The sequence below is a fragment of the Heliconius melpomene genome, chromosome 4, assembly GCF_056956725.1.
Source record: "Heliconius melpomene rosina isolate 202511_hmr_F chromosome 4, ASM5695672v1, whole genome shotgun sequence".
Taxonomy (NCBI): domain Eukaryota; kingdom Metazoa; phylum Arthropoda; class Insecta; order Lepidoptera; family Nymphalidae; genus Heliconius; species Heliconius melpomene.
The window spans coordinates 1998304-2013129 of NC_140392.1; the positions used below are offsets into that span (position 1 = coordinate 1998304).

The window sequence follows — 14826 nt, forward strand, 5'->3', positions numbered from 1 at the left end:
GTTACGTAATGCTGCGTAAGACCTCATTAGAGTGGCGGCTCATTTGGCAAGAGGGAGCGGGGTTACTCGAGATTAGCTAATGATCGCTATTCTGTGACACTTTTTTATAATCTATGGTTTTATGTCTAAAATACTATAGATAATATATTTTTTTAAATATACTTAGAAATTTTGCCTAATCTGTGATAATACAGGACCTCGATGAATGGGAAAAGGCGTTCTTTAAAAATGCTTTTTGTTCACAACTTCAGAACGCAGAAAAGTTCAAGTTGGCCTTCAACGTAAGCTGGTCCTTGTACTATACTGAAAAAAAATTAAATATTTCTTTTATTATTTCGATGTAATTGTGACGTAAAATTACATTCCAAGTAATATGTTCATTTCTATCTTTTTAAAAGGTTTTTATGAGAAAATAAAATGAAACCTATTTACAAATGCTTTAAATTCTTTGCATTTATTTTTTTATAGAATATTTAACACTCAATGTTACATAATATACATAATTTAAATCAACCAGAAACATATATACAAAAAAAGTCCGAGATTAAAATAAAAAACTCACCATCTTTTTCCGCTATCTCTTATAAATTACGCCAACGAGGATCTAATTATGAGGTCACTAATAATGAACGCCGCATATATTCATATTCAACTTCCCCCAGCAAAGTTTCTGTCACTTGTTTCATTCTATACTATATTATACGTACCTGCATACTTCCCAAGCGTAGGCTTTTGAACAGATATTATAAAGGGAACATAGAATAAGTAATTAAGGCTCTTTCAAGATTTTACATTTATACGTGTTTTTTTATTTTAGTTTTCGCGTACGTTGTATAAGTAAGAAACGTTTTATCGGGTTACATCGAGATTATTATATTTTATACGTTTTCTATGAAATTTTCATTGTATTGCAAGATTGTATTTAATAATTTTATGTGATGAAAACAAGATATTTTTTCTTAATATTCACTCCACTTACGTACAGATTCAGAAAGTAGAAAATGGATCCGCGGAACCTAACGCCGCGCTCTTTGTTTTTTAGAGCAGGAAAGCGACAATTATTTTAAAACATTTCTCTCAATTTAATTCTAGCGCGTTGCATACGCGCATATTAACTATTAATTTTAATATTAAAAATAATATTTTAGTAAGTTTAAAAATTCTTTTATATTCGGAAGATCCTCATTCATCTTGTCCTGTCTGATATCGGTTGTGGAGTCGTGTTCAGCCACAAGCAGTGTTATAATATGAACGAAAGGGAACCGAAATGATTTATTACTTGGTATCTCTCTCGTTTCTTGGTAAAACACGAAAAATAACTGTTGGCTTCTATGAAGATATGCCTGAGTAAATACGATGGTGTTTTTAGCTTTACATGCAGAAAATTAGCTTTAGGTACATGATAAACTAGTGTTAAGCCCCTCCGTTCTCTTCCTTTTCCCATTTTCAAGACTTTGCCAGTTGAGTGGCGAAACTCAACGCTCTCTCTCTTTGTTTTGTTATAAAATGAAAACAAATCATTCTCCCGAGTGGAAATTGAACCCACATCTGTGTTTACAGTCAGGCTCTACGACGCTACACCAATTAAAAATATTGCTCTAAATATATTTAATATCAATTTTAATTCAAAATAAGGAAACATCTAAAATAACGTTACAACACAAAAAGCTTATTTATAACGTTGAAAGCTAATTACGAATTAATTAGGAACGAAATTTTGAATACAAAATTTTTCCTTAAGACTTTTTATGTGATACATTATATTGTAATTAATGCTTAGGAAAATTATTGTCTTTTGTTTTGTCTATTCGGCTCAAAAAAAAGATAAAATTCGGCTAAAAGTAGGGAATGGAGTGTTTTAACTCATTCACGGTATATAGCATAAAGCTAAAAAAATATGAGCCTCTCTCTGAACAGATATGTGTTCCAGTAAATGTTGTTTTTTACATAAAAAGGCAGTAGTGAGGAATGGAAGAGTTTAAGAATCTGAACAATTGGTTCCCAGGGTTTCTCTACCTACCTCGGTATATGCAGGATACAGGGTACAACTAATAATTTTAATATTTTTGTTAACAATCCCTAGATACATGCACTCTATTGAGTTTTTGGAACCTGGGGACCTAAAAAGATTTCTAGTTAAAATACTGCCTACACCTACAAAAAATATAATCTAATCATTCTATTATTACATCCCTATATATCCAAAAACAGTGTAGATAATAAAAACAGATGATTTGCGAAAAAAAAAACTTAAAGAAACAGGTAAAATAGAATATTTTGCTTCTATATTACTTTTTGCGGAAAGTAATTTGTCAACGTCAATAAACTCCTGTGACTTGTACCGTTCTCGTAGAGATTTGTGCAATTTGTATTTGTATCTGTTGTAGTTTAAAATTTAAATTTCTATTATTTATTTCTATTATAAATGAAGGCTAGTCAATATTAAAAATTCATTATTTATTTATAGTATTCATCACTCAACACGTAATGCCTCCAGAATTCGGTGCAAAGAGGATAACCAATGTGCCCTAATGAAAAGAGAGTGAACTCTAGATTCCCAGGTTCCCCTTAGCTATTCTGTACGGAACACGGCGTGTAGCTAAAATAATAATGATAATTTACATTTGCCTACAATATATTAAAAGTTCGTTAAGTAACTGTATAGATATAAGTGTAAGTACAGAAAACATAGTGTCCGAAGTAACACCATTCGGGCGTGACAGGCACCTACAATCTACTCTGATGAGTAATTAAACTTTATAATTGGATCAGGCGGGGGTCAGTGCCAACGAAAGTTATTTTAGTGACTCGCTTTAATCGCTTACCGAGTTTATTTTGTTAGAAATTAATGTAAATATTATGTATGTATGTTGTAGCACAGTGGTGCAGGCGTGTGATTGTAAACGCGATGGTTGTAGGCTCGATTCCCAATTAGGGGAATGCATTATTATTTATTAATGTTTTCTGGCTTTTCACTAATATGCTCTGGCAACAAGGCAACTCAACGACAAACTGTGAAAATCGTCATTTTTCTGTTCACTTCATAGTAAAAACTGAACCAAATTAATAAGAATTAAAAGGAAAAATCTATAACCTCTATTCTAATTTAGATTATAAAAAAAATATAATATTTCATACTCTACTAGATGACTGAGCATAATATATTTATTTCCATTTACATTTTACTAGCTTAAATGAACAAAGGGTGCAGAGCAAGCTCATTAAACTTTATAATTGACTATAGAATGAGTTTAAAAGTGATAAGCACTATTATAGTAATATCATGGAATAAAAGATACTACTATTCTATACTATAAAGTACTTCAAATTCAATTAATACCATATTTTATTGATAAAAATATATAATTAATACTATTTATATTAATAAAATAAATGAATTTATAAAATTCTTTATAGAACATTTATTGAAATCATTCTAATAGCCCGCGTTTAATTACAGGAAAAAATATTAATTTGAATTACTTCCTGTTGATATAATTATTTTTTTCGCAGTTTATTTATAATCACAAGTAATTAAAATGAAAATGATATATTCCTCAAAAATGTAAAAAAAAAAATTAAAAGTCGGTGATGTGGGAGTTTATTATTATTTATTATTAATGCTATGACGACGGTATTCTTTTTGTACAAATTAAAGAGAAAAAAAAAATGACAAAGAATTTTCTTACAAATCATACTTATATTTTTTTAAATGCGTGGAAAGCGTGTCAATGAGAATTCGTTCCTTCTTAATTTATATATAAATTTTAAAAAATCCAAAAAGAATTCCTCTAAACAACTAAAACCAAAGCCAATTTCACCAACAATTGAACAAAACAAAATAGTATTTCGTCCATTACTCAGTACCAAAAGTATTTCGAACTCGCTAAGAAACTCACGAATTCCTTTAACTTTAATTCCACCAAAGTCTTCACACTTCGGATCTGATAAAATTGCATTCCAGCCCCGCCCCGCCCCGCCTCGCCTCGCCGGTCTGATTTTTATTAAATTGGTATTGTAGGGAAAGTGGTTGGAATACCTCTCCTCTTATTTCCAATTGGATTTTTTAATGCTTCCTTATGTCGATGTGATCTTATACTGGCTTAGGTTAATGGATTCGTATGGTTTAAATTTGTTATGTATAATAATAATATTTATGTTTATATTATATTTGTTGAATTAAAAAAATAATAATAACAATAGAAGATCGAAATATAATATTTTATATTCCTATATGGTTCTAGGAACATCTTAATTTTCAAAAACATAGATTTCGTCTAAGACACGAGAAGCACGTAGCAGCTTGATAATTCCCTAGAGAACGAGAAACCTGCAGCCAAAGTTATATGGTAACTGCAGTAATTTTATCTATCGTCGACATCTTATCTACCAGGTTTGGACTAATCTGAAAAGACTTCTTTTCTTTTCCCATCTTTTCTCAATAGCTATATTGCCAGCATTACAAGAAACTGGTGTTAAAACCGTCAGTTTTTCATTTTCCAAAAAGTTTTGTGATATTGTTGGGTGGCGGAAATTGCTTAAATATAATTCTTCAGTTGGCGTCGAACCCATAACTATTACAGTTATACATTCCACTGTGCCACGACAGCATCTTATCGAATAAAAAATCAAAATACTTTATTATACTATATTTCTATAAGATTACATACTAACCAATTAAATTTTCTTCTTTACAGAATCTTAAGAATCAAATCATGACAACGAATGTGTGGGTGGAACAGGTGAGTAATTAGCAACATTTTAGTTTTATAAAATTATAAAGATATTTTATTTTGCCTTTTTATGGTAAAAGTGAAAGAGATGACTTAAATTTAATACCTCTACTAGAATATTTCGATTCTACTTAAACTATTACATATATGTATGTACATGTAAAGAAAATTGAAGTGTCAGTACGTAATTTAACAAAATAATCGTGTTTTTATTTCTTGGATCCATCCATCAGCCTTTTAAGGTCCACTGCTGGACATAGGCCTCCCCCAATGCTCGCCACTCCGTCCGGTCCTGCGCCCTTTGAATTTCTTGGATACAAAAATATAATTAAAGAAACAATTTTAAAATATGTGTGTGTTTCTGTTTATCCGGGCTAATCTTTGAAAAAGCTAAACCCATTTAATGAGACTTTCACTAAAAGGTAGAGGGGGTTACGGAGCAGTTATTTAGCCCAAAAGTCCCGCGGGATGGATATTTATGCGGAATACAATATGAAACTAACAAAAAATAAATTATAATCTGTAAAACTAGATTTTTGACATGAAAAATATTAAACAAATTTAAGAATACCCATTTTCACCTACCAGCAAAGTAGTGCAATTTGTAGTTTAACCGTTCTCCACCACCAGTCCAGAATTCCAAAAACCCAACGTGAATATGAATCACTTCGTCAAGTCACGTCCTCAACAAATGATAGTGGCCATTCGGGAATCGACGTAGAAAGAAGACGTCCTTTCTCTCAGCGCTTGTCAACTTCTAACGTGACTAATAGTCTTTGTACGCGTCCGTTTACTGCCTTTGTTCTGCTAGAGAAAGAAATCTTTGAAAGCTTTTGTCACATATAAATGTCAAATGGTAGCGGATACTATTTTTAAGGAGGGGATTTGGAAAATTTGTAATTTATTTCCTTTATGTTTGGAAGAGTGGGATCGATGCGGGGTTGGTGTCGGCAAGAAATATATACAATGGAAGCAATATGAGGTCCAAAAGGTGAAGAAAGACGTGATTGCCATATTTACTGTGGTTATAACTATGATAGCTAACAAATGTGTTTTAGTTTCCCACTGTGCACATAGCAGGGTAGGCACAGGATACCTGGAAACCTAGTGTTAATATACTCCGATTTCATTAAGACTTTTCCCACTTTTCTTTGAATTGTTATTTTTATTTCTTTGAGTGAGAATCGAACCCACTATCTGTAGCATTTGCACCCCTGCGCTACGACTGGCCTCCCAAATGGTAAGACAAAATAAAAAAATTATACCAATCCTATATCTTATAAAACAAAGTCGCTTTTCGTGTCTGTCTGAACTTTCTAACTCTTCTTCTTCTAAACCACCCAACGGATTTTGATGTGGTTTTCACCATTAGGTCGAGTATTTTTCAGGGAAGGTTTATATATAGTTTATTATTTGTACATTCTAATGTAAATTACCATAAATACGATAAATGTGTATAAAGTCCTACCTGTTGAGACACTTTCGCGCATGCGCTGCTTTAATGGTAAGTACTACATGAAAAAAATGTACTGGAGTATTGTTCCTCTTAATAAGATCTACAAAAAAGTCCGCGAGAGCATATTTGATTTTTTTAAGGATAACGTGTAGTGATCATATTTCTGTCTAAAAATTGTAATTTCAAAATATTTTTGATTGTGAGGGATATTTTTCCATAATGGTATTAATCCTTATCCTTTAAAATACTTTATTAAATTTCTACGTTAAACGAAGATAAAATTTGCTTTTTACACTATTTCGAAATTGTGAATAGTTTTAGAGAAAAACGCATTTAATTGTTAACACATCACGCCGTTTACACATCAGCTGAATCGAGTCAAGTTTCACTTATCCCTTACTCTCAGCATATAAATAAGTATATTAGTTACGTTGACCATTTAATGTAGATCAAAACTGTCTTTTACTGTTTTTCATTTTAATAAGTACTTTAGAAGTTGTTACAATATCAAAACATCCTTGCTGCGAAACGCGCCCCGCGACGTTTTGCTTATACAAGCGCGTCATGAGCAGTCATCGGTGGTTCAGTGGTAAAATGCTCGCCTGCCACGCGGGCGGCCCGGGTTCGATTCCCGGCCGATGCATTCTATTTAATTTTCCTCATAGGCAGCCACGTAGTGCCTACCCAACCGGTGTCGCTGTTTTAACAGCATTAACCACAAGCTCAAAAAAAAACCCGCCTGCCTCAGCGAAGAAGATTTAGATTGTGTTATTTATTTGTGTTTATTTTAAAACAATTGGAAAATCCTTATTGGAATTACGAAAATGCGGGTTGCATTAGGGTTTAATTAATTTTCACATTATCTTAAGTGCTTTGCAAACATACATTATATGAATAATTCAGTAGTTAAGGCGGGCGAAGCCGCGAGCAGGTCGCTAGTATTTAATAAAAAAATATATAAAATTACAAAACCTATGAATACATTTACTTATTTAGCCAGTTCAGTACAATATTTAAGTGATTCCATAAACTTGACTATTTACTTTACAAGTATTATCCGTAAGTGTACTTTGAATTTAGTTGAAGTCGAGTATAATTTTCGTCGTGTTTTTCCCTTTTGGGATGAAAACTTTGGTTTGTTTTTACCTTTTGAGTTGCCTTATGTATTGGATTACCATTTTATTACAAAAAAGATATATTCTGCAGATTCTCGAACTAAAGAAGGCTGAATAAATAAATCATAAAGTAGGGCTCCGCGATCATAACATTTTTATTATGACGACAACAACTTATATGCTGGTCGGAAACTTGTCCTACGATAGTGTTGGGGCGTGATTTAAAGGGTGTGTCAAGATGATAACATACGAAAACAAAGGCGAAGTATGACAAATATTAATGTATTTCATATTAATAATTTTCATATTAATAATTTTATGGTTAAATTAGCTTTAAATATGTAAATTGTAAAGTATAACTAAATTTCTGTCACTTACTCTCTCACTCTTCTTTACAAAATCCTTCACCATTCTGTCACTCCTTTGTATCTCAAATAACTATTTAAGTTCTTGGGGTCAACTCTCTCCAATCCTTCTACCTTCGTTTATCAAAATCTCCTAGAAATGCTACAGAGACGCTTTTACTGTCAAAACAGTGAGACCCCAGAATGCGCTGCCAGGTGAAGTTAGACAATTTCCATTAGTAGATGTTTTTAAGCGTAGCCTGAAAGTACTATTTAAAATAATATTCTTAATCCATCTGTCTGTTAATAGTTTTTGCTGCTTACTGTATTTTCTTATATTAAGACCTGCACTTTTACTGGTTGCCTGTTCGACATAATCTAAAACTTTTAGTACCTACATCTTATTCTATAAATAAAATTTACATTATTTTATGTAAAATAAATTATTTAAAATGAATTATCTCAGTATTAGATAAATTGATATAAAAATGCTATTTTTGTAATATATATTTTTTTTTACTTACTAGTAATAGGAATATTATTTTTTGTATAATAGACTGAGGAACAAAGACAATGTATAATATCATAGTATATATATTTTATTTTCTAGTATCACGACTCATATACGGTATATCGTAACAGTTATCTCTTCTTCGCACGTCGTTACTCAAAAACCTGTTAACTGCAAGTTAAGTCCCCAATGATTTATGATATGAAAGGGGCAAGCCCTTCCTATCGTACTCATATATGGATGGAGATAGGAGATCTTGGAATTTGTACCATGGAAAAGTTGGACGTTCACCCCTAGGCCCTACGTGATACAGCGTTAGTGAAGTTTTTATAAGTAGGTCTGTCGATATTGAATTTTATATGAACTTAGTTGACAGCGATCTTTTGATGTTTTCTCAATTTTCTCCAAGATATTTTTGGTGAAGGGTGTGGGATATAATTTTTGGTGACCTGATATTGACGGCGTCTGTTTACGTTTTATTATATTTCCTGATGTATATTCTAAATTAGTTTTAATTTTAAGGAGAGAAAGAGAAAATCAAAACAATTTCAATGACAATGTTATTTCGAAATGGTGAACTTAAATTATCTATATCAATATGTACATTGTGGTATATTCGCCTTCTGACATCTATCTTGTAAGTCCTTTGCCAGTACTTAACGCTTTTAAATCACACTTCTTTCACTCAATAAACTAAATTTTAAAGGTGGAAAAAGTCATTCTCATATTTCAAAGACTTTATTCATATAAGTTCGCAATCGAGATAATCTTCTCTAATAAAAAACGATCTTAGAATATTCCTCGCAAAACTTTACTAAAATTAAAAAGCGTATCTAACGAAGCAAACAATGAAATGTTTTAATCATTTACGAAGTACGAGTTCAGCTCGTTTCAAACGCATTCTTCTAAAAATTCTTGCGAGTCGCCGGCAGCTAACTTTGGAACATTTTTTTGTTTTAGCTAACAACATTTGTTGCCCCTTTGATTATAATTATTTTTGTATATTCACCCTGTATCCCGCACATGGCAGGGTAGATAGAGGGAACCTGGGAACTTATTGTTCAGACTTCCCACTTTCCGCTGAATTTATGAGGCATAGCTTGTTAGGTTTGGAAATTCAATACTGCGTTTTGCTAGTTTACCAGATAATATTTAATATTTCATTCCATCAAATGGGAATCGAACCCATAATCGGTGCGTTTACAGTCACACCATGAGACGATGGCCTCTAGATAGCTAGCTTTGATTATATTTGGCGTTTTATTCGTATCCGATGTTATTTCGTTACTTTGTCTCATAGTAGGAATTGTTTTTGAGAACAGCGTAACAACACTTTGGACAAACTTTGTGCGTTACCCCAGCTAATGTTCCGGCTTTATAAAAGGATTTTTCGCTTCGTCCTTCATGAGTGAATATTTATATTTCTTTTTGTTTCTTTTGCTTATTAAAATGTATTTTTGGGTTAGGTTTTGTTTTGTTTATTTTATTTAAATACTGTTTAGTTAGATATTTCGGTCTAGAGTTTGTACTAAGTTATATACGGTTAAACGAGTGTTTTCGTTTTTAGACCTCTTTTTAATCAATAACTTACATATTAATGTAAAATTATTTTGAAAGTAAAATGTGTAGTTCATGAGTTATAAGCAGCTATTACTCACTTATTGTAGATATTTATTTAAAGACCACCATTTACCACCAGATGTTCCATGATCTCGTTTGTCTCTTTTTTTCAAACCACTAAAAATAAAATTGTAAACAATAAAATCTATATTGTTATTTTTTTTATTTCCATTCTATCTGTTTGATACATTTATCTAGTAATTTGTATATCGTTACAATTACCTACTACCACATTCAAATGGCATGTGGTCTTTAACAAATTCCTTACCACGTTCTACATCACAACCGATATGTAACACCAGGATTACAATACTAAACCCCACATCGAGCGCGTAATTCAATTATATATCTATCATTATGCCATACCTACGTGGTTATTTACAAAGACACCCCCGAATTAAGGCCATGTCGTCAAATTTAAATTGAGTTTTGCCAACAGTAATTTCATTTAACGTACAAAGCTAGCCAAAATAATAATTGAGTTTCATGATGAAGCAGCTATTCAGTTGTGTTTTAAGGAGCTTCGCTCTGAATTCGTTTTACTTGTAATGGGCTAATTACGTTGTTTGTTTTTGATCAGTTTTAGAATGCTGAAAAATTCTGTATTGAATAGGCACCATTCATTTGTGGACAGTTCCATAGTTTAAAAGAGAATTATTAGGCAATTTTTTACACGACGGTAATTGTCACACAGCAGGGTAAACAGAGAAAACCTGGGAACCCACTGCTAAGACACTCCGTTTCCATTAAGACACTTCTGTTCCCTATTTACCGCCGATTTTATTTCCTTAACATAAATTACAAAAATAATAAATTTTACTTTTATTTAAAAAGAGAGTAAAGATCAAACAGATATAAATAGTTCAAGAGATTCCAAACGGTTACAAGAGAAAAAATAGTCAAGTCCATTTTCACCTACATCCAGCCCAATTGACGCCCGGAGCCGGAATCTAATAAGGCCCCGCAATTTCCGACGCTAACGGCTCTAAGCCAACAGACCGGATTTATTTGGGCCCCAGCGAAAACTCTTTTAAGAACGCTTTTTAAATATACGAATGTGGCTTTAGGACATTCGAGCTTAAATGCTTCGGTTGTGGTTGATAAACTTCCTGTATATGTAAATGAGATGGAAATTTTTAGGTTAGCTGATATTTTTAATTTATTACTTATATAAAATATATAATTACCTTTTTTTCGCAGCGTCACGTTGTATCTCACATATAGCAGAGTAGGCAGAGGGGGGAACCTATTGTTCCTAGTAGTAACCTAGTATGCGCGTTTGACAAATATTGGATTTCCTGCATAAGTAACATTGCATTAGCATAAGCTTGTATTGTTGCTCAACAACCACCTCTATCAGTCAGCGCTAGTCCCATAAAAATCGGTTCAGCCGTTCCAGAGATTTACCCGGACAAATAGAAAGACCGACAAAAACTTACAACTTGTTTGCTTATTTTTTGGTAATATGTAAATAACTATATGCATATGGAAAAACACGATTATTTTAAAATTGTAGACTGACACTTTTTATTTATACGTACTTATTGTATTAAAAGTATACATAGAACACATTTCTTACTGAAATCCGTTGGTCTACGGTGATGCTATATACAGACGCCGACAAGGATTCCATTCTCTCACTGTGCGTTTGAAGACTGCAGTGTCAAAGCGTTTCGTTCGTACTTTAGGAATTTCCACCATGTATGGATAGCGTGAAGCTGTATTCTTTGAGGTTCTATGTAAATGTTGTCTTTTATATTATTTTCACCAAATTATACATATAATTATATTGATATCATTTAAAAAAATATTTTCGTTTCTGACTATAAACTTTGTATACAGGAGTGGAACGACTACAAGCTGAAATGGAACCCCGACGACTATGGCGGCGTGGAAACCCTGCACGTACCTTCCGAACATATATGGCTACCGGATATCGTGCTGTACAACAAGTAAATATAACTTTAATACTTTGATTTAAGTCAGCTACTTGTTTTAGCTTCACGTTCCATTATCCAACATATAGCAGGGTAGGCAGAGGGAACCTGCAAGTCTAATCCTAAGAAACTCTGTTCTTATTAGGACACTTCCGTTCTGTTCATTGCGTTCTCCACTTTCCGCCAAATTCCGAAAGCATTGCGTTCTGAATGGTGAATCTCGAAGCCAATTTCTCAGAAAGTAGTTTAAACAAATTAATGGGGATAATCTAACACTTTTAAAATACAATGAGAATAAACTTAAAAATTTAAGCTAACAATTGTCTGGTTTAGTATAACTAGGAATTATTGACAGTAAAGAAACTTCTAGAAGCCTTCTCCTATTTCAACTTTTACTTGTCCTATTTCTTTCAATGAACACAAACTTCGTCAATAAAATGTGATTTTATTTGGTGGTCCCCTTATCTCCTTATTTTCTCGGACGGCTGCCATTATTTTGCATTATCAGGATGAGTCGACAACTTTATCGGGGGCTCTAAACCACGACAACAACTAAAAGCTTCCCTTCCCCTTCAGCCAACGAAACTTAGAGTTATCCTCTTTTCACTTGTCAAGCAATTTTCTTTTTAACATTTTTATTAAATTTTCTTTTTGCATTCCATTAATAATTATTTTGTTACAGTTTCTTTTTATTATATAAAAATAAATAAATTAGCTTCACGCTGTATCGCGCACACAACAGGACAGGCAGAGGGAACCTTTTGTTAAGACACTACGTTCCCCATTATCCTCTGAATTTTGGGGGCACAGCATATTAAGTGGAATGTGAAATTGCATGCACAAGCATGTGAAATTTAAAAATATTTCATTTTCCTCAAATGGGGATTGCATCAACAAACAGTCGCGCTTACAGCCACTTACTTCAAAATATAAAAAACAACTTAATTGTCTATAATAAAAGCTACATAACTACATAACTACATAACTCCTTTTCAAAGCACCCAAACGTTTAAATCCTCCAAATAAGGTTGAATTTTAAACGTGGCAACACCAAAGAGAATTGCCCGAAGTTGGCCAGGCGGAAGGCACGATAAGTGCAGGCCTTAATCTAAATAGCATCAAGGTAGCATTAGGTACGGTAGAATAAACACTAACTAAATCGCATTAGACAACAGAGAACAGACTGTTCTTTTAAACGTAATTGCGAAGAAAATTGAAGAGTTTGTGGTCTACTCTGCTTTTGAGCAAACAAAGGGATCTGTCACAATAGATTTTCACAAGTCTATAATATTGTTAGCTTGAGTCTCTTGTAAGTCTTAGAATTTTAATAGATATAGTAAGAATGTGTCTCATGGCGCTTGTGGGTTCTTGACTAGTGGGTTCAATTCCTGTTTGGATTGGAATTAAGTCATTATTTTTTTTTACTTAAGCAATTATCCACAGCGATATAATTGCTATAACTTTCAATAAATTTTATAACATTGCATATAATATTTCTATATTATGTAGAAATATGTAAAGGAAGAAAGAAAACTTTCTGGATAAATATGTAATAGTCAAAATTAGCAATTGCCATTTGCCTTGCAATGTCAAAAAATAACTAAGTATATAAATATCAATTGTAACTATATTATTAAATATATTACAGTGAATATTAATAATAATATACCAAATTTGCTAAAATTAATAATATAAAACAGTTTTCTTAGTAAATCTTGTACATTATTATGTACATTTACTATTAAGTTATATTATTATAGCTTACTGAAGCAAATCTGATTATCTTTATCTATTACTGATTATCAACAACAACAGATATGATCGTACAAACGTACTGAACAAACATTAATGCAATCCACAATAGCAATTGAAACGTATGCTGGAGTCGGGAACGGAAGCTTGTTTGTTCAAGTGCGCCCAGGTTCACGACCGGCCGTGCGTAAGACTATTGTTGCTCAAAAGAAAGATAATATTGATAATTTTTATAGTGAAATGTTGAATATAATGTAGGATCTAACAGTGGAATGTAGTGAGTTCGATTCTCATTAGAGGAAAACATAGAATAGAATATTTTTTATAACATATAAAAGATACACGCTGTATTCCTTATATAGCAGGATACGTAGCAGCAGTCTGACTTTTTAAGGCATTGGCATTTAACCAAAAGGTACTAGTATATATATTAGTATATATATATTACTTTAATTTTTGATTATATTATTTTTAATTACTATTTCAATCTATAGTTTACAAGTATACTAAATTTATCTGAAAATCGTTAATTTTGTATTTTTAGATCCAAATATTTCCAATACTAATTCCACACAGATGAAAAAAAAATTGGACGTTTACCCTCCACACTTGTCTTTCTACCATATAAGAATTATTGTGCACGCATTCGTAAAATATTCTTTTCGCACCACCCTTCTTTCATTCGTCATGCCAAATGGTGAACGTATCGAAATATCAATAAGCAGTTTCTCTGGTACGCGTGAATAAAATAAATTTCTCCATATTACTTCGAAGAAACTTTATTACTGTCTCCGAGGCGTCCGTGTTCTTAATAGGTCGATCTTAATGTGGGAAAAGGCTTCAAATATGATAGGTTTTACGATAATGTGTTGAGTGATAGAATATTCATAGTTATTTCAAGTGTTATTTGTATATTATTTTCCAATTCAGTTTTGAAATAAACATGAAAATAACCATTCAACACCCAATACTTTGAAAATCCGGGAAAGTGGGAACGGAGTGACTTAACACTAGGTTCCTTTTGCTTACTCTGCTATATACGGTACAGAGCGTAAAGCTGTAAAAAAATATTTTGAATACGAAAAATTTTAATATTTGTTTTATCTACATTGAAATAATTTAAAAAAAATGGTATTTATCTACCTAGAGAGAGAGTAACAAACAATGAGACAGTACAAGCTAGTATAATAATAATGAAAGCAGTTTTTACTGTAACGAAATATTATTAAACCACGATCAATAATCCTTGAAATCATCATTAATTTTAATAATCACATTTAAAATTTAGTTATTCTTAGTATATTATATAGTACGTCAGGCAAACGCACAGTATTACGAGACTTGAAGGTCATATTTTT

The 14826-nt window shown here is 32.2% G+C and overlaps 1 protein-coding gene across 2 annotated transcripts in view; it reads left to right on the forward strand.

Annotated features, from left to right (window-relative positions):
- nAChRalpha1 (nicotinic acetylcholine receptor alpha1) overlaps positions 1 to 14826 on the forward strand; it is a 201845-nt gene that overhangs the window by 176981 nt on the left and 10038 nt on the right. For both annotated transcript variants that reach the window (XM_085208097.1, XM_085208096.1), the window contains 2 exons: positions 4698 to 4742; positions 11622 to 11731. In XM_085208097.1, the coding sequence (XP_085064223.1) occupies positions 4698 to 4742; positions 11622 to 11731 (155 nt within the window). The remainder of the gene's footprint in view (positions 1 to 4697; positions 4743 to 11621; positions 11732 to 14826) is intronic.